The sequence below is a fragment of the Panthera uncia genome, chromosome X, assembly GCF_023721935.1.
Source record: "Panthera uncia isolate 11264 chromosome X, Puncia_PCG_1.0, whole genome shotgun sequence".
Taxonomy (NCBI): domain Eukaryota; kingdom Metazoa; phylum Chordata; class Mammalia; order Carnivora; family Felidae; genus Panthera; species Panthera uncia.
In genome coordinates this window covers 84,832,940-84,853,417 of record NC_064817.1, presented here as the reverse complement: position 1 = coordinate 84,853,417, position 20,478 = coordinate 84,832,940, and the positions used below count along the sequence as shown (strand labels likewise).

At 37.2% G+C, this 20,478-nt stretch overlaps 1 protein-coding gene across 1 annotated transcript in view; it reads right to left on the bottom strand.

Moving 5' to 3' along the window:
• The window catches only part of COL4A5 (collagen type IV alpha 5 chain), a 237,673-nt gene that overhangs the window by 121,258 nt on the left and 95,937 nt on the right, over positions 1-20,478 (bottom strand). Inside the window, exon 3 of the mRNA XM_049644165.1 lies at positions 3,447-3,536. Coding sequence (XP_049500122.1) covers positions 3,447-3,536 — 90 coding nt within the window. The remainder of the gene's footprint in view (positions 1-3,446; positions 3,537-20,478) is intronic.

The following is a 20,478-nucleotide window of genomic DNA, read 5'->3' as shown; positions in this document are numbered from 1 at the left end:
AAGTGAAAAACAAAGGCCAAACATGTTGAATATGTTACCACTTTATAAACAAACGTAGGTAAAAGTGCGTCTGTGTGTATATAAGCATGTATGTGCATGTATATATTTGTATCTGTGCGCATATCCATAAAAATTATTGAGCATATTCACAAGAAAGTACTAGAAATTAGTATCTGTTAGGGATATGTAGAATTCAGTGCTAATGGATACAGGTGGAAAGGAAATCTTTTTCACAATATACTTTCCTATGTTTATTATTTTGTGTAAATGAATATATTATCAAAAATTAATTTAATTTTATTTTTAAGAATAAAGAAATCCTTTGTAAATTTTTATATATACAATCTATACATGTATTTGTTTTATATATCTTTACTTTCATATATAAGAATATATATTGGGAAGCCTTGGTGGCTCATTTGGTTAAGTGTCTGACTTCGGCTCAGGTCATGATCTCACAGTTTGTGGGTTCAACACCCACGTCAGGCTCTGTGCTGACAGCTCAGAGCCTGAAGCCTGCTTCAGATTCTGTGTCTCCCTCTTTCTCTGCCCCTCTTCCACTTGGGCTGTCTCTCTTTCTCTCAAAAATTAATAAACGTTAAAAAATGTAAAAAAGAATATACATATTAAAAAACAATCCTACCAAATTTTTGACTGAGCATATATGTCAACATATATGCATGTACTAGAACACCCAATCACATAAAAATTATGAAGTATAAATTCAGCTACATTGGGAAGCACGAAATCAGACTGGAAATAGAGGTACAAGGCTCTTCAAATTTAGAATCCCAAAAGTTTAGAAAGCAGTCCAACCTTTTCATTGTACAGATACTGAAATGGAACCACAGCAAAAGACTGGACTAATTTCTAAATCTAAAATGCATACAATCACACCATTAAAAGCTGTCATACTATTGTACAATAGTTCTAGTTAATGCTATATTATTTCAAAGGGATTCTAAGGTAGTTAACTTTTTTTAATCTGCTGCAAATCTTTATTAAAAGTGCCACCTTTCAGCAAGTATGGTGCACAAGAAATTCAGCCCATAATTCACCTGGGTAAACTCAGGTGCAAGAAATGTATCTTTATTTTATTATGGTTCAAAGTAATTTCTATTTCGAAGCTAACATGACTGAACACTTCACTAACATGACTGAAATTTAATCTCAGTTGCTTGAAATCCCCATCTCATTTTTATAAGGCTGTGTCTAAATTATGGAGAGCTTAAGGAGTTCCGAGATGTTGAGGGGTGAGTTAGTCCAGTCCAAGCTAGAATTCATTGAGATGTCCCACGCCAGTAGGACGCATGGATTACTGCTGAGTTAGTGCTCAGTTCCATCCACTTGACTCTTTCAGATCCAGCTGCTACTTCTGTGCCACTTCTGGGTGCACAAGAAATAATCTGCTGTTTTTGCACTTCATTAGACATAAGAAATTCTGTTAAGTGCCCCATCTACTTAACTTCTAGGCAGTCATTTAGAGTCTTGCTTTTTCCTTAGTGTAAAGTTCTACTCAGAAAATTTAGTGCAGGTCCCTTCTGCTCTTGAATCTAACAAGACTACCTTGATATACTGTCACTTCCTCAGAGATCATGCCCAAGCACACCCCCACAATCTATGCTCTGATACAGTTAAGTGTTTATGAGTATTTATGTATTTAAATTAATTTCCTCCTTTATTGGAAAGACTACTTGATGAGTATCCATTTGATATCCTTAATACTCTAATGACATAATGTACCACTATTACATGAAATAAAATTAGGGGGAAAAAAAGGTTTTTAAACTACTTTTCATTTCCAGGCAAAAAACAGAACTGGCCCCTTTCATGGTCAGTTCACCAGTCTACCTAATATAGATGGTAAAGGGCAATCAACCAAAAGAACTATTTTTAGAAAACCCAGAAACTTCTCCCAATCTTAGCATTCACTATTATCTCTTTGATTCCCTATCATAACATGCACATGGGGTGATATCCTTGCTTATGGTATAGGAGAGATTGCCTACGCAGCAGTCAACGGGGAAAAGTCTTCCCAACTGATAGGAAAACAGTACCTTTGGATCCATGAGCCTGCACATAGGAAAGAAAGGGTGTATGAACCTATCCTCTCATCTTTCTCTCCCACAGAACAGCCTATGTGACATCTACCTCACCAAAGTCACTGATATACCTATCCCAGGTAGTTGCCACGACTCTGAATTTGACAAACTGCTGAATATGTCACCCACTGTCCAACCCTATAGGTAAACACCTTACTGCTGTGCCACTGAATACAACAAATAGACATGTCTCTAAACATGAAACATTTTAGTACCTCAGATACCCCAACCGTATCACAGTGGACCTGATGTGTTGCCACAGTTGGACTCTGACACTACAGAAACAAAATGCCTCCTCACGTGTCAAATTTCTTCTGTCTGAGATGGGATTAACTGAAGCATCTGGGAAAAGGGAAATGAGATCTGCCACTAGGGCTATTTTGACCTCTATAGTGGTGGTTTCCTCCTCCCCTATACCTGTGCCCACCTGACACAAATTTTCCAATTCCACTTAAGTACCCTACCCACCAGAAGGAACTTTGGGCTGGCTGATCCCCACGGCAATCAATGGCTTTTATACTACCAGCACTGTGTGTGTCTCCCTTGGGGTATTATTATTTGGTAAAAGCCTGGCCTTCAACATTCCTACCAATGTAACACGTACCTACAGGGCATTGATAACAGACTACCAAATATTCAAGACAGTCTCTCCTATTGAGCATATCAAACTAAACAGAGTAAGAGGGGAATTCCAAAACCAGGTGTTCTGGTTACTGAGGAGAACTGTCACGTGGTGGTATTGATTCTATTCATGCGTATGCTCCAGGCAACTTTTCCCACTCAGGGTCATTCAATTACAGCAAGTTATGTACAACCTGTCTTTGACCATTATTTAACTCATCAATGACACTACTTCAGTTTTGGAAGCAGAACAGACTAGCCTCAACACAGCCCTCAACTTCCTCTTGGCCATCCAAGGCAAGATCCTCACTGGTACAGTTCCATGGGGAAAAATAGGACAGTGGGAAAGTTGGTGCTTTTTCTAGTTAAACATTTTGTTTATTACACTGTCACAGTGAAAGGTTTGACTATTCCTTTCATTTTGGCTTGTTGCCTTAATCAGCTACTCTGACACCTGGCAGTTTAGCTCTCTCCAGCTCAGCTGAGCTCCTGACAAAATTCAGTTTTTGTTAAGGATATCAATAACTACATACAATTAGCAACATCTTCCAAAACCATTTGAATATGACAGTAATATTCAGTTTTTTAAACCAACAACAGAATATAGACTCTCAGCTATCCTATTATTTTATTTAGATATATTTTTAGTTGACTTGATACCTAGTCCCACATTTAAGATGACTTAATGCCTCTAGTATTACTGGATGGCAACCTGGTACATACCTTTTGTCCCCGAGGCCCTGGAGGCCCTTCTGGACCTGGAAATCCAGGCAAACCTGGATGGCCTTCCAAACCTGGAAACCCTCTCTCCCCCTGCAATTGAACAAGAATGAAATGTGAGTGAATTTTCAAGCGAAGGCATGGTTGAGATTCAAAAAGATCAAAAAATTATCTAGAGAAAACTAACTTAATTTAATGATACTAAATTCACAGTACCCACAAACAGGAGAAAACCTGTAAGATGTGAGTGGAAAACCACAAACCATTCTGAATTTGTCATATATGGTAATGCAATCAATTGCTTTCCTGTAAAGGTAAAAAGCATATCAGAGATGAAACGAGGTTTAAACATACTGACATCAAGAGTTTACCACGGAAGATGGCAGTAAATCCAGGAAACCAGGTCTGTAGGGGTTACATAAAATAAATATGGTGCAGGGATAAAGAAGTGCAAAACGAAACCATCTGAGAAGTTTTCAGATTTGTTGCAAAGTGGAAGAGTTGCAGAATTACCCAGAAGGGAAATTCATTACTGACTGGAGATAAATTAGTCAGAAAAGGGCTCTAGAACACCAAAAAGTTTATATTTTTCCTATTGTAAGATTAATACAAAAAGGAATGCATGGTTATTGTAGAAGCACAAAAAAACATAAAAGAAAAAAAAAACCAGGAGGAAGAGTTAAGATGGCAGAGTAGTAAGGGGACCCTGGGCTTATCTCGTCCCTGGAACATACCTAGAGCAACATCAAACCATTTTGAACACCTAGGAAATCGATCTGGGGATTAGCAGAACAATCCATAATTTGAGGGAGAGAATGCAGCAGGTACATGGTGCGGAGAGGTGAATTGGGGGAGAGAAGAGGCCGGTGCCACAGAGGAGGGAGCCGTTTTCACGGAAAGGAGAAAGAGAGAGGGGGAGATTGAGCAGGGCATCAGGTTTGCACAAGAAAGCACTGCCCCTGAAAGCAGCTAGAGAGAAAGAGTGAAGACACACACAGGAGACCGCATAAGAAAACAGTTCCCCAAAACCATCGACAGGGGAAAAGGGAGAGGGTTTCAATACTGCCAGTTTTTTGTAAACAGTGGAGCAAAAAGTCTGAAGTTTCAGAGCCCAGCCCCTAGTGGTGCTCTAGCGAGGAAGGAGGGCAGAGCACCGGCAACGGACAGCTTGGTCTGAGGATCCCCTGGGTGACACAGAGAGAAGCGGTTCACCTGCTTGGACTGCATTTGATAGAGGTGATACGGCCTCTCCTCTGGCAAAAGACCCAGCGGGCATGTCATCAAGCTGCCATGCCATGTTCACCTCTATAGGAACAAAGACGCCAGCTGAGGGCAGCAAACCCTGGAGCCAGTTGTGTGTTGCAATTTATCATAAATTCTGAGCTGCTGCCACTGTGTGGTAGCGTGACCATTTCTGGGACAAGCTGGCCACAGTGTGCACTGGCCACAGTGTGCAGAGACCGTGGGTTGGAACAGCGGGGATCTGTGAGGTGTGGGATTTTGAAACACAGCCACACCTGAGATAAAACTCTGGAGAGGGGCACCGCCTGGTAGGCAGACAGCTTGGACACAGATAAGAGGGAGGTGGGGAGCTGATGGAAGCCAGGGACACAGGAGCTGTCAGGGGTGACTGATAGTGTGCCTACAAGGGCACGAAATTCCCATTCCGGAGACTTGAGAGAGGGGTGAAACAATTTTCACCATTAGCCCACCAACACTGATCGACCTCAGTGAGCTAAACAGCGCCACCAAGTGGAGAACAGAGACAACATACCAAAGCCCTGACCACCTGCACACTACAGGCACATCTCCACTAGGGCAAGTGGGCCTGAGAATCAGAACAGCAGGTCCCTCCCCCCCATAAGACCAGCACAAATCCTTTCCAAGGACTTACTCTACTGACCATAGACTGCTGCAAAGTTTCGACTCTAGGGGAAACTGGATCTACCTTCATGTGGGTTTTTTTGTTTGCTTGTTCATTTGTTTTGTTGTTGCTTCTGGTTTTTTTTTGTTGTTGTTGTTGTTTTTCTTTTCTTTTGTTTTTGGATACAGAACAAGCAACATTTTTTATTTTATTTGATCTTTAATTTATTTTATTTTTTTTACTTTTAAAATTTTAAATCTTTTTTCTCTCTTCTCTTTTTTCTACCAAGCTTCTCTTAAACAGATCAAAGCAGAGCAAAACATGCTTAGCATCTAACTTTCTTTATCTGGTTTTTTTTATTTTTAAATTTTTATTTCATTTCATTATTATTTTTATTGTGTTTTTCTTCCTTAAAAGTGACAAGATAGAGGAATTCACCTCAAAAGAAAGAACAGGAAGAAATGACAGCCAGGGATTTAGTCAATGCAGATATAAGTAAGATGTCTGAACCAGAATTTAAAACAACAATTATAAGGATACTAGCTGGGCTTGAAAAAAGCATAGAAGACACAAGAGAATCCCTTTCTGCAAAGATAAAAGAACTGAAATCTAGTCAGGCCAAAATTAAAAATGCTATAACCAAAATGCAAACCCATATGGAGGCCATAAAAACGAGGATGGATGAGGCAGAGGAGCGAATTAGCGATATAGAAGACAAAATTATGAAATATAATAAAGCTGAAAAGAGGGAAACAAATGTCAGGGGTCATGAAGGCAGACTTGGAATTCAGTGATTTTATTAAGACATAAAAACATTAATATCATAGGAGTCCCAGAAGATGAAGAGGGAGAAGGAGAGGCAGAGGTTTATGTGAGCAAATTACAGCTGAAAACTTCCCTAATCTGGGGGAGGACACAGACATCAAAATCCAAGAAGCACAGAGAACTCCCATTAAATTCAACAAAAGCTGGACATTACCCAGACATATCATAGTCAAATTCACAAAACACACAGACAAGGGAAGAATCCTGAAAGCAGAAAGTGGAAAGAAAGTCCTTAAACTTATAAGGGAAGACAGATCAGGTTCACAGCAGATCTGTCCAAAGAAACTTGGCAAGTGAGAAAGGAGACAAGATATATTCAATATGTTGAATGGAAAAAATATGCAGCCAAGAATACTCTCCAACAAGGTTGTCATTCAAAATAGAAGGAGAGATCAAGAGTTTCCCAAACAAAAACTAAAGGAGTTTGTGACCACTAAACCAACCCTACACGAAATATTAGGGGGGGGGGGGTAAAAAAAAGATGAAAAGCAACAAAGGCTAGAAAGAACCAGAAAGCATCACCAGAAACGCCAAATCTACAGGTAATATAATGGCACTAAATTCATACCTTTAAATAATCACTCTGAATGTAAATGGACTAAATGCTCCAATCAAAAGACATAGGGTATCAGAATGGAGGAAAAAAAAAAAAAAACAAGATCCATCTATATGCTGCCTACAAAAGACCTATTTTAGACCTAAACACACCTGCATGTCGAAAGTGAGATAGAGAACCATCTATCACGCTAATGGCTGCCAAAATAAACCCAGAGTAGCCATACTTATATCAGACAAACTAGATTTTAAAACAAAGACTGTAACAAGAGATGAAGAAGGGAATTGTACCATAATTAAGGGGTCTATCCATCAAGAAGATCTAACAATTGTAAATATTACGCCTCCAACTTGAAAACAGCCAAACATATAAATCAATCAATAACGAAAGGAAACTCACTGATAATAATACAATAATAATAAGAGACTTTAACATCCCACTTACAACAATGGAAAGATCACCTAAGCAGAAAATAAACCATGAAATAATGGCTTTGAATGACACACTGGACCAGATGGACTTAGCAGATATATTCAGAGCATTTCATCCTAAAACGGAAGAATACACATTCTTTTTGAGTGCACATGGAACATTCTCCAGAATAGATCACATACTGGGTCACAAATCAGCCCCCAACAAGTACAGAAAGATCAAGATCACACCATGCATATTTTCAGATCACGACGCTATGAAACTTGAAGTCAACCATAAGACCAAATTTGGAAATGGGTGCCTGGGAGGCTCAGTTGCTTAAGCGTCCAACTCTTGATTTTGGCTTAGGTCATGATCTCATGGTTTATGAGTGAAAGCCCCACATCGGGCTTTGTGTTGACAGCATGGAGCTTGCTTGAGATTCTCTCTCTTTCCCTCTCTCTCTGCCCCTTCTTTCTCCACTCTCTCTCTCTCTCTTGCTCTCAAAATAAATAAATAAACTTTAAAAATAAAAGAAAAAGAAAAAAATTGGAAAGCTTTCAAATACATGGAGGTTAAGGAATATCCTACTAAAGAATGAATGGGTTAACCAGGAAATTAAAGAAGAAATAAAAAAATACATGGAAGCAAATGGAAATGAAAACATGACAGTCCAAAACCTTTGGGATGCAGCAAAGGCACTCCTAAGAGGGAAGTATATTGAAATTCAGACCTAGCTCAGGAAACAAAAAAGGTCCCAAATACACAACCTTACCTTACACCTAAAGGAGCTACAAAAGGAACAGCAAATAAAGCCTGAAGCCAGCAGAAGAATGGAAATAATAAAGATTAAAGCAGAAATAAATGATATAAAAACAAATAAACAAAAAACAAAGAGTAGAACAGATCAACAAAACTAAGACCTGGTTCTTTGAAAGAATTAACGAAATTGATAAACCCCTAGCCAGACTTAACAAAAAGGAAAGAAAGGACCCAAATACATAAAATCACATATGAAAGAACAGAGATCACAACCAACACCACAGAAATACAATTACAACAGAATACCGTGAAAAATTATATGCCAGCAAACTGGGAAATCTGGAAGAAATGGACAAATTCTACAAAATTGCATACTACCCAAACTCAAACAGAAAGAAATAGAAATTTTGAACAGACCCACAAAAAACAAAAAAATTGAATCAGTAATTGAAAATCACCCAACAAACAAGAGTCCTGGGCTAGATGGCTTCCCAGTGGAATTCTATCAGACATTTAAAGAAGAGTTAACACCTATTCTTGTCAAACTGTTCCAAAAAATAGAAATGGAAGGAAAACTCCCAAACTCATTCTATGAAGCAGGCATTACCTTGATTCCAAAACCAAAGACCCGAGTAAAAATAATATCCAGGCCAATATCCCTGATGAACACGGATGCAAAACTTCTCAACAAGATTCAACAGTATTCAACAGTACATTAAAATAATTATTCTCCATGATCAAGTGGGATTTATTCCTGGGCTGTGGGGCTGGTTCAATATTTGCAAATCAATCAAAGTGATACACCACATTAATAAAAGAAAGGATAAGAACCATATGATCCTATCAATAAATGCAGAAAAAGCATTTGACAAAATACAGCATTTATCCATTCTTGATAAAAATTTTCAACAAAGTAGGGATAGCTGGAACATACCTCAACATCAAAAAGTCCACATACAATACACCCACAGCTAACATCATCCTCAATGGGGAAAAACTGAGAGCCTTTCCCCTATGGTCAGTAACAAGACAAGGATGTCCACTGGCATCAGTACTATTTAACATAGTACTGGAAGCTTTTGCCTCAGCAATTAGACAACAAAAAGAAATAAAAGACATCCAAATCAATAAGGAAAAAATCAAACTTTCACTATTTGGAGATGATATGAGATTCTATGTAGAAACCCCAAATGACTCCAACAAAAAAATTGCTAGAACTAAGTTGCAGGATATAAAATCAACGTGCAGAAATCTATTGCATTCCTATACACCAATAATGAAGCAGCAGAAAAAAAAAATCAAGGAATCAGTCCCATTTATAATTGCACCAAGAACAATAAGATTCATAGGAATAAACCTAATTAAAGAGGTAAAAGGTCTGTACTCTGAAAACTATAGAAGACTTATGAAAGATATTGAAGAGGACACAAAAAAATGGAAAAGCATTACATGCTCATGGATTGGAAGAACAAATATTACTAAAATGTTTCTAATATTCAAAGCAATCTACACATTTAATGCAATCCCTACCAAAATACCACCAGCATTTTTCACAGAACTATAACAAACAATCCTAAAATTTGTATGGAATCACAAAAGACCCCAAATGTCCAAAGCAATCCTGAAAAAGAAAAACAAAACTGGAGGCATTACGATTCCAGATTTCTTTTTTTTTTTAATTTTTTTAACGTTTATTTATTTGAGAGACAGAGCATGAATGGGGGAGGGTCAGAGAGAGAGGGAAACACAGAATCTGAGGCAGGCTCCAGGCTCTGAGCTGTCAGCACAGAGCCCAACGCGGGGCTCGAACTCACGGACCGCGAGATCATGACCTGAGCCAAAGTCAGATGCTTAACCGACTGAGCCACCCAGGGGCCCCACGATTCCAGATTTCAAGCTATATTACAAAGCTGTAGTCATCAAGACAGTATGGTACTGGCACAAAAACAGACACATAGATCAATGGAACAAAACAGAAAACTCAGAAGTGGACCCACAACTATATGGTCAACTAATCTTCTACAAAGCAGGAAAGAATATCCAGTGGAAAAAGGACTGTCTTTTCAACAAATGGTGTTGGGAAAACTGGACAGCTACATGCAAAAGAATGAAACTAGACCACTTTCTTTCTCCATACACAAAACAAATTCAAATGGATGAAAGACCTAAAAGTCAGGCAGGAAACTATAAAAATCCTAGAGGAGAACACAGGCAGCAACCTCTTTGACCTACGCTGGACCAACTTTTTACTAGACATGTCACCAAAGGCAAGGGAAACAAAAGCAAACATGAACTATTGGGACTTCATCAAGATAAAAAGCTTCTGCACAGTGAAAGAAACGATCAACAAAACTGAAAGGCAGCCTATGAAGTGGGAGAAGATATTTGCAAGTGACATATCTGATAAAGGGTTAGTATCCAAAATCTATAAAGAACTTAACAAATTCAATACCCAAAAAACAAATAACCCAGTCAAGAAACGGGCACAAGACATGAATAGACACTTTTTCAAAGAAGACATCCAAATGGCTAACAAACACATGAGAAGATGCTCAACATCACTCATTGTCAGGGAAATGTAAGTCAAAACCACGATAAGATACCACCTCACACCTGTCAGAATGGCTAAAATCAACAACACAAGATACAACAGGTGTTGGCGAGGATGCAGAGAAAGGGGAATCCTCTTGTAGTGTTGGTGGGAAATCAAACTATTGCAGCCACTCTGGAGACCAATAGTGGTCTGGAGACCACTCTTGGAGGTTCCTCAAGAAACTAAAAATAGAACTACCCTATGATGCAGCAATTGCACTATTAGATATTTACCCAAAGAATACAAACACAGATTCGAAGGGGTACATGCACCCCAATGTTTATAGCAGAATTATCAACAATAGCCAAACTATGGAGAGAGCCCAAATGTCCATTGACTGATGAATGGATAAAGAAGAGGTAGTACATATATACGATGGAATATTGCTCAGCCATCAAAAAGAATGAAATCTTGCCATTTGCAACGACCTGGATGGAGCTAGAATGTATTATGCTAAAAGAAATAAGTCAATCAGAGGAAGATAAATGCCATATGATTTCACTCATATGTGGAATTTAAGAAACAAAACAGATAAACATATAGGAAGTGGGCGGGGTGGGGGAGAGAAGAAAGGGAAACAAACCACAAGAGCCTCTTAATGATAGAGAACAAACTGATGGTTGATGAAGGGAGGTGGGTAGGAGATAGATGGGTGGTAGGTACTAAGGAGGGCACTTGTGATGAGCACAAGTATGTAAGTGATGACTCACTGAATTCTCATAAAATCAATATTGTACTATATGTTAACTAGGATTTAAATTTAAAAAGGGGAAATACATACATACGTACGTACATACGTATAATGAGGAATCACTAAAAAAAAAAAAAGAAAGAGGGCATTCTAAAATTAACTGGCTTATATTCTTCAAAAATGACAAAGAATACCTGAGGGACTGTTCTAGATTAAAGGAGACTAATGAGATGTGGCAGATAAATGTATGACCCTAGACTATGAGGGGTAAAATACACACACACACACACACACACACACACACACACGTGCATACACATACTTTGAACAATCAAAGGGAAAACTGACAAAATTCAGATATGGACTGTGGATTAGATAGTAGCATTATATCAATGTTAATTTCCTGATTTCAATAATTGCACTAGGTTATTTCAAAATTTAAATATTAAGTGTCTTTGATAGAGCAAAAGTGGTAAAGGATGTAGAAGAGTTCCTTGTATTACTTTTGCAATTATTTTGTAACCTTAAATTATATCATAATAAAATGCTACCCAAAAATTAAAAGAAAAAAAGAAAAACCCATCAGTAATTCCTCTACTCAGAGTTACTATTTGAACTGTGACTCAAGTCCAATTCTGAGCACAGCACTTAATCAACACCAACACAGGAGGGCTGCCAACCCACCAGTGAGGATTCACTACATCTTATCAGCATCTATACACTAAGGTTGCCCAATATGCATATCTGCACAGATAGATAACTGGGGGTTGCAGAGTCACCATCTATACTAATATACCATCATATCAACACATTAAGGGTTAGTTGACTTGCATATAGCCAATTATAGAAAGAGTATGAATCCCGACAACCCTAGGCGATCCAATAACAGAAAGCAAATCCACCACTATCAAGTTTAAGAACTGTGAGGGCTCATAGCTCCATGACATGTGCTCCCAACAGCAGGGTCGCAAGGAGTTCCTCTACTTTTCTAAGGCTTGAAGGCTGAATCTCTGGCCAGAGGTTCCTCATTCTGGGAACCCTTTCACACCAGATCCTATCCACAGTGACAGCCTAGGTAGCACCTAGAAAGAGAAAGCATCCATATCTATAAAGCAACTGACTAGTGGGCCATTGCAGGCACATACCCCTAGAGGTTAAGGTACAGTAGAATTTTACTACACACCCCCAGTGTGCGTGTATATGTGTATGTGAGAGAGACAGAGAGACAGAGAGAGAGAATGTGTATGTGGTAAGTACTAAGTTTAGTCTAGGTAGCTTAGACAATTTTGTATTAAATAATTGTTATGTTGAATCATTTTATAATAAAAATAAGTACTTTGAAAAAAAAAAGCTACTTCTGGCCAGTTTCCACTCATTACTTCAAAGCCAATAAAGCAAATGTCAGTCAAATAATGGTAGGTCTAAGAGCCCAATGTGGGGTTCAATCTCGTCAACTGTGAGCTCATGACTGAGCTGAAATCAGGAGTCGGATGATTAAGCAACTCTGATACCTAGGCACTCCTCTTTGTTATTTTAATTAGTGATATAATTATAATAATTTAGTATTAATCAAACTCATCAATTATTTTCAAGGAAACAGAGCAAGAGGGTAAATAAAAGGTTCAAACTTTTAGAGCTGGATTGTCTCAAATCATTACATAGCTCATTTCTGGCAGAGCTGGTAGTAGAAATCTGACTGCAAGTGCAACTCAAAAAGGAAGCTGGAAGGAAAAAAAAAACTAGTTTAAGTAGATTTCCGTAAGTGGAAAACATAGCTACATTTTGGGATCTCCACTGGTATTTACAGCATCTTTCTGCCAAGACTTGAGGATAATATTTGAAGAAAGCAAATTTTCTCAGAAGCAAAACTGCTATTTAGATAAGAGAGGAATAAACCAGAAATTGAAAGAGAGGGCTAAAAAGTTTAATTGTGTTTGTATTAATAAAACCATATACCTATAAATTACATATCCTGAAATCTCCTCATAATAGTCAAATGATGTTGTGGCCCTATCTAGCTGACTGAGCAATATTATACCAAGGAAGATAGAAGAGCACCTACTGGACAGTGGCAAAAAAAAATTGTAACAACCATCTCCAGCCTTTAAAGGTAGAAAGTTTCCTGCAGTAGAAACTATAGAAGCCTGCCATGAGACGGGTGAGGGAGGTTTTTCTACCTAATTCCTACGTATGGTAGGGAGGGTTGACATCTCGTTTGCCTACCTTTTGCTACCAGTGGTAAGGCAATCATTTCATCCTTAAAACTAACCTAAAATTTACTGTAATTTGCTAACACTCACGAACATAGAAAATGGCATAATTGTATCTATTTGTGAAGGTCAAACTTTTAAAAAAAAACCTGGTTGATGCTGCCTGTCCATATTTGGATAAAAAATTACTCTTATTTTCTCTCTCTGCCTGTCCCTTAAATACTGTTTTACTCTGGATTCCCTTTTTGACCTTTCTCTGTCTTTCTCTGGGATATCTCAAATATCAACACTGTTTTTAAAATCTAGGCTCATAGGGCTAACTGTCTTAAATATCTCCACTTGAATATCACAGAGGAACCTAAAACTCAACAATAATAATAATAACAAACTATCGAACTATTCTAACTCTTTCCATGTTTTACCTTATTTGATTCTCCCAATGACAATGACAATATGGGGTAAATACTACTATTATTTCCATTTTACAGATGAAGAATTAGAGCAAAGAGAAATTGTGTAATTTTCCCCAGAGCAAACTTCATATAAAAAATTGAGTTCGTTATCTTTCTACCCTCTTCTCTATTCTAGGAAATAGGACAACTTAGACCAGAAATGTGTAATAATCTTGACTCCACTCTCCATTACACCTTCATCTAATTAATCATGCTATGTCCATCATCCCATTCTTAGTGCCCAACAGGACAAATAGTAAATATTCATTCAGTGAATGAACTTCCTTAATGGATTATATAACACTTATGGCACATACTTTTGCCCAAATTCAGAAAAAAAATGTTAGGGTTAGGAAAAATTATATAAAGGATAACTTTTTGTGATAAAGCACTTTTATATACACAAGACAGCATTAAAAAGAATAACAGACTGATTTACTTAGAAGGAGAACGTGCTTTGTGAGTCAAAGGTGCCCATTAAAATGTTACAATTTTATAGGAAGGGCACTTTATAATCACAATAAGAAAGTTACATGATCATGGGAATGAAAAACATATTTTAAGAATACTTTCTCAAGACAGATACAAAATTAACAGGAAAAGTACTGGCTTTATGAGGATAGAAAAAATAAAAAGTGGGGAAAACTGCTATAATGAGCATTAAGGTTTACATTATTTTTGGATTATAATATTGCAAAAATCTAAAAACTATATAAACATGGGAAAGGCAATGTCGTTAATGAACAAATGAAAACAATGATTAACTTAAAAAAATGAAGTTATAGGCAATTTTCTCTTCTTTTTGAGTAATTACTATTGTGTTTTTATAATTATATAGTACAAAGAAATATTTGATGTAATATAATTAGGAGAACAAGAATATAGATCTTTGACAACTGCCAAATGGAGATAATGTAGGTCAGATTAAATTGTAGCTTGTATCAAAACCACTTAGACAACTTGTTAAAACACAGATTGCCTGGTCTTACCCCCAGAGTTACACTGAGTAGGTCTGCTATGGAACCTAGGAACTTGCATTTCTAACAAGCTCCCAGTAAGTACTGATGCCACTGGTAGAGGGGAACACCTTGTTAAGATAATGTGTCAGTGTGACATGAATTTTTATTTTACTTTATAATTTTTATTTAAGTATAGTTGACATACAATGTTATACCAGTTTCAGGTGTACAACATAGTGATTTGACAATTCTATACATTAATCTATGTTCACCACGATAAACACAGTTACAATCTACATGACATGAATTTTAGGTTGTCAGCTGGTAATTTCTTGTTGTCATCAGGAGTCTAGCAAGTTTTGGTTTTAGCAGTGTGTACTTGGACACATTTCTTTGCCAGAATTGACATATTTTATTATTTCTGTATTAATCTTACTTTTTAAAAGCAGATTTACTGAGCTACAATTAATATACAATAAATTGCACATATTTAAAGTATACAATTTGAAATTTTTTTCACATAGGTGACAATCAAAATAATGAACATATCTATCACTCACAAAAATTTCCTTGTCTTTTTTTTTTTTTTTTTTAAATTTTTTTTTTCAACGTTTTTTATTTATTTTTGGGACAGAGAGAGACAGAGCATGAATGGGGGAGGGGCAGAGAGAGAGGGAGACACAGAATCAGAAACAGGCTCCAGGCTCCGAGCCATCAGCCCAGAGCCTGACGCGGGGCTCGAACTCACGGACCGCGAGATCGTGACCTGGCTGAAGTCGGACGCTTAACCGACTGCGCCACCCAGGCGCCCCTCCTTGTCTTTTCAACAAATGTTGCTCAAACAACTAGACATCCATATGTAAAAAAAAAAATCTAGACAGAGACCTCACACTTAATAAAAATTAACTCAAAACGGATCAAATAGAAAACTATAAAACTCCTAAAAGATAACACAGGAGAGAAAATCTAGGTGACCTTGGGTGTGGTAATAACTTTTTAGATACAAAAAGGCATAATCCATGAAAGAAATAACTGATAAGCTGAACTGCATTAACATTAAAAGCTTCTGCCCTGTGAAAGATAGTGTTAAGAGAATGAGAAGGTAAGACAGACTGGGAGAAAATATTTGCAAAAGACACATCTGATAAAGAAAAATTATCTGAAATATACAAACAACTCTTACAAGTCAACAATAAGAAAGCAAAAAACCTGATTTTAAAATGGGCCAAAGACTTTAACAGATATCTCATCAAAGAAGATATACAGATGGAAAATAAGCATATGAAAAGATGCTCCACACAATATGGCATCAGGGAAATGCAAACTAAAACACCTACATACAACCACACACCCAATAAAATGGCTACAATCTAAAACCCTGACAACACCAAAGGCTGGCAAAGATGTGGAGCAACAGGAACTCTCATTCATTGCTGGTGGGAAGGCAAAATGATACAGCTACTTTGCAAGACAGTTTGGCAGTGACTTACAAAACTAAACATACTCATATGATCTAGCAATGATGTTTCTTGGTATTTATCCAAAGGACTTTAAAACTTACATCCACACACACAAAACTGCACATGTATGCTTAAGAGCAATTTTATTCATCATTGCCAAAACTTGGAAGTAACCAAGATGTCCTTCAGCAGATGAACAGATAAAGAAACTGCCACATGCAGACAATGTACTATCATTTAGCACTAAAAAGAAATGAACTATTTGGCTATGAAAAGACATGGAGGAACTTTAAATGCAGATTACTAAGTGAAAAAGGCCAATCTGAAAAGGCTGCACACTGTATGATTCTAACTATATGATATTCTGGAAAATACAATTATGGAGACAGTAAAGAGATCAGTGGTTTCCAGGGGTGGGAATGGTAAAGTTGAATAGGTGGAGCACAAACGATTTTTAAGGCAGTGAAAATATTCATATGATAATAAAATGATGGATACATGTCATTATACACTTGCCCAAATCCACAGAATGTACAACACCAAGAATGAACTCTAAGGTAAACTTGAACTTTGGGGTGGTAATGATATATCAAATGTAGGTTCATCAACTGTAACAAACGTACCACTCTCATTAGGGAAACTATGCATGTATGCATGTGTGAGCCAGAGGTATAGGCGAAATCTCTGTATCTTTCTTTCAATTTTACTGTGAACCTAAAACTGCTCTTAAAAAAGTAAGTCTTTAATTAAAACCAATATTGAAGTTGGGGCGCCTGGGTGGCTCAGTCAGTTAAGCTTCTGACTCTTGATTTCGGCTCACATCATGATCTCACAGGTTCGGGGGTTTGAGCCCCGCATCAGGCTCTGTGCTGACAGCTCAGAGCCTACTTGGAATTCTCTCTCTCCCTTTCTCTCCCTGCCCCTCCCCTGCTTGCTCTCTCTCTGTCTCTGTCTCCGTCTCTCTCTCCCTCTCTCTTTCTTTCAGTCTCTCTCAAAATAAATAAACTAAAAAAAATTTTTTTAAATAAAAAAAAATATTGAAGTGAACATCATAAATATAAAAAAATTTTCCATGTTTTCTTTTATAATATTTTCCTCATGCCTCTACTCATCCCCCACCCCAGGTGATGACTGATTTCTTTTCAGTCATTATAAATTAATTTTCATTTTCTAGAATTTTATATACATGGAATTATACAGAATGTACTCTTTTGTCTAGTTTTCCATTCAGCATAATTATTTTGATATTTAAACATGTTGTGGTTTATGTCAATAGTTCATTCCTTTTTATTGCTGAGTAGTATTCCACTGTATGAAAATATGACAATTTGTTGGTTCATCCACCTGTTAAATTTTTTTAATGTTTTATTTATTTTTGAGACAGAGACAGACAGAGCATGAATGGGGGAGGGTCAGAGAGAGAGGGAGACACAGAATCTGAAGCAGGCTCCAGGCTCTGAACTGTCAGCACAGAGCCTGACATGGGGCTCGAACCAACCAACCATGAGATCATGACCTGAGCTGAAGTCGGACACTTAACCAACTGAGCCACCCAGTCGCCCCATCATGCCTGTTAATAGCAATTGACTTTCCTGTTTCTGGTTATTACAAATAAAGCTACCATGAACTCATGTACAAGTTTTGTATGGACATATGCTTTCACTTCTCATCAGTAAATGCCTAGGAAAGGACAGTCGTCTGATAGGTTTATGCTTACTTTTAAAGAAACTGTCAAACTTTTTTCCTGTGTTCGCATCATTTTGTATTTGCATCAGCAATCTTGCTATTTGCAACAACGTGGATGGAACTAGAGTGTATTATGCTAAGCAAAATAAGTCAGTCAGAGAAAGACAAATATCATATGATTTCACTCAGATGTGGAATTTGAGAAACACAACAGATGAACATAGGGGAAGGAAGAAAAAATAAGATAAAATCCAAAAGGGAGGGCAAACCATAAAAGACTCTTAAATACAGAGAACAAACTGAGGGTTGCTGATTGGGAGGTGGGTGGAGGGATGGGTTAAATGGGTGATGGGCGTTATGGAGGGCACTTTTCGGGTTGAGCACTGGGTGTCATATGTAAGAAATGAATCACTGGGTTCTAATCCTGAAGCCAGGACAACACTGTATGTTAACTAACTTGAATTTAAAGAAAAAAAAAAAAAGCAATCTATAATAGTTCCAGTTGCTTCACATCCTCACCTATACTTAGTATGGATGTATTTTAATATTTAGACATTCTAGTAGGTTTATGGTGGTATCTTATTATGGTTTTATTATGCATTTCCTTAATTAACAATTTTGAGTAACTTTTAATGTGTTTATTTGCCATATACATATCTTATTTTGTGAAGTACCTTAAAATCTTTTGCTGGTTTGTTTCTAATTTAATTTTATTTTGGGATACTTGTTTTATTATTGACTTTTGAAATGTCTTTACATATTTTGCATAGAAGGCTTTTTAGGAGATATGTGATTTGCAAATATTTTTTCCTAGACTGTAGATTGTGTTTTCATTCCCTCAACAATGTCTTCAGAAAAACTAAGTTCTTAATTTTGATGAAATTCAATTGAGCAAACATGGGCTTGAACTCATAAGCCCAAGATTAAGAGTTGCAGCCTCTACCAACTGAGGCAGCCAGGCACCCCCGTCAAGGAAATTTTAGTAGTGACTATAAATTTGGTAATATTAAGGAAATGTTAATTCTTCCAGTATAATAATGGTATTTTTGGTTATGGTTTTAAAACTCCTTACATATTAAAGATATACAATGAGATACTTATGGATGAAATCTAGGATTCCTTTCAAAATAATCTAATACGTGTTTTGGCAAAGGGGATGGGGTAGAAGTGAAATAGAACTGGCCATGATTTGCTACTTATTAAAGTAAAATGATTGAGGGGTGCCTGGGTGGCTCAGTTGGTTAAGTGTCCGATTGTGGCTCAGGTCATGATTTCATGGTTCGATTTGTGAGTTCAAGCCCCGCGTCCAACTCTGTGCTGACAGCTCAGAGCCTGGAGCCTGCTTCAGATTCTGTGTCTCCTTCTCTCTCTGCCCCTCCCCCACTCGTGCTCTGTCTTCTCAAAAATAAATAAACATTAAAAAAAATTTTTAAATAAAGTAATATGATTGATACATCTGTGTTTATTATATTAAAATTTTTTAATTTGATTTACATGTCCTTTTCTAGCTTCTTAAGTGGAAAACTTAGATCATTGATTGTCAATCTTTCTTCTTTTTTAACATAGGTATTTAAAATTCTTTCCCACTAAGCCCTGCTTTAACTCCATCCCACAATTCTCAGCATTACTCAAGGTTCACCCTAAGTGTAGTCTCCACCTGTCACCATACAACGTTATTGCAATATTGTCGACTATACTCCCTATGCTGCACTTTTCATCTACATGACTTGTTTATTTTATAAGTGGAAATTTGTACATCTTAAGCCCTTCCACCTATTTAACCCATCCCTCCCTCATTCTCCCCTCTGGCAACCACCACTTCATTCTCTGTATTTAAGAGTCCAGTTTTTGTTTCTTAGTTTGCCTTTATTTTTATGTATATTTTAATTGTATATAACAATTGTGTTTGCAGATTTTTTAAATTCTCTAGTGATGTTTTTACATTGTTGTACAGTATCCATTCTCTCTGATGAGAAGCCCGTCATCATTCATATCATTGTGCCTCTTTATGTAATGTGTATTTTTCTCTCTAGCTTCCTTCAATATTTTCTTTTAATCTGATTTTTCAATAGATTCATTATGATGTGTCTAAGTATAGTTTTCTTTGTTGTTATTCTGCTTGTGATGTGCTGAATTTCTTATATCTATAAATTTATATTTCTTCATTCTTCTGCATGTTGCTGTCCAGTTCTCCCCGCACCATTTATTAAAGAGACTGTCTTTTTTCCATCGGATATTCTTTCCTGCTTTGTCAAAGATTAGTTGGCCATACTTTTGTGGGTCCAATTCTGGAGTCTCTATTCTATTCCATTGGTCTATGTGTCTGTTTTTGGGCCAATACCATGCTGTCTTGATGATTACAGCTTTGTAGTAGAGGCTGGAAAGTGTTATGCTAAGTGAAATAAAGTCATACAGAGAAAGACAGATACCATATGTTTTCACTCTTATGTGGATCCTGAGAAACTTAACAGAAGACCATGGGGGAGGGGAAGGGAAAAAAAAAGTTAGGGAGAAAGCCAAACCATAAGAGACTCTTAAAAACTGAGAATAAACTGAGGGTTGATGG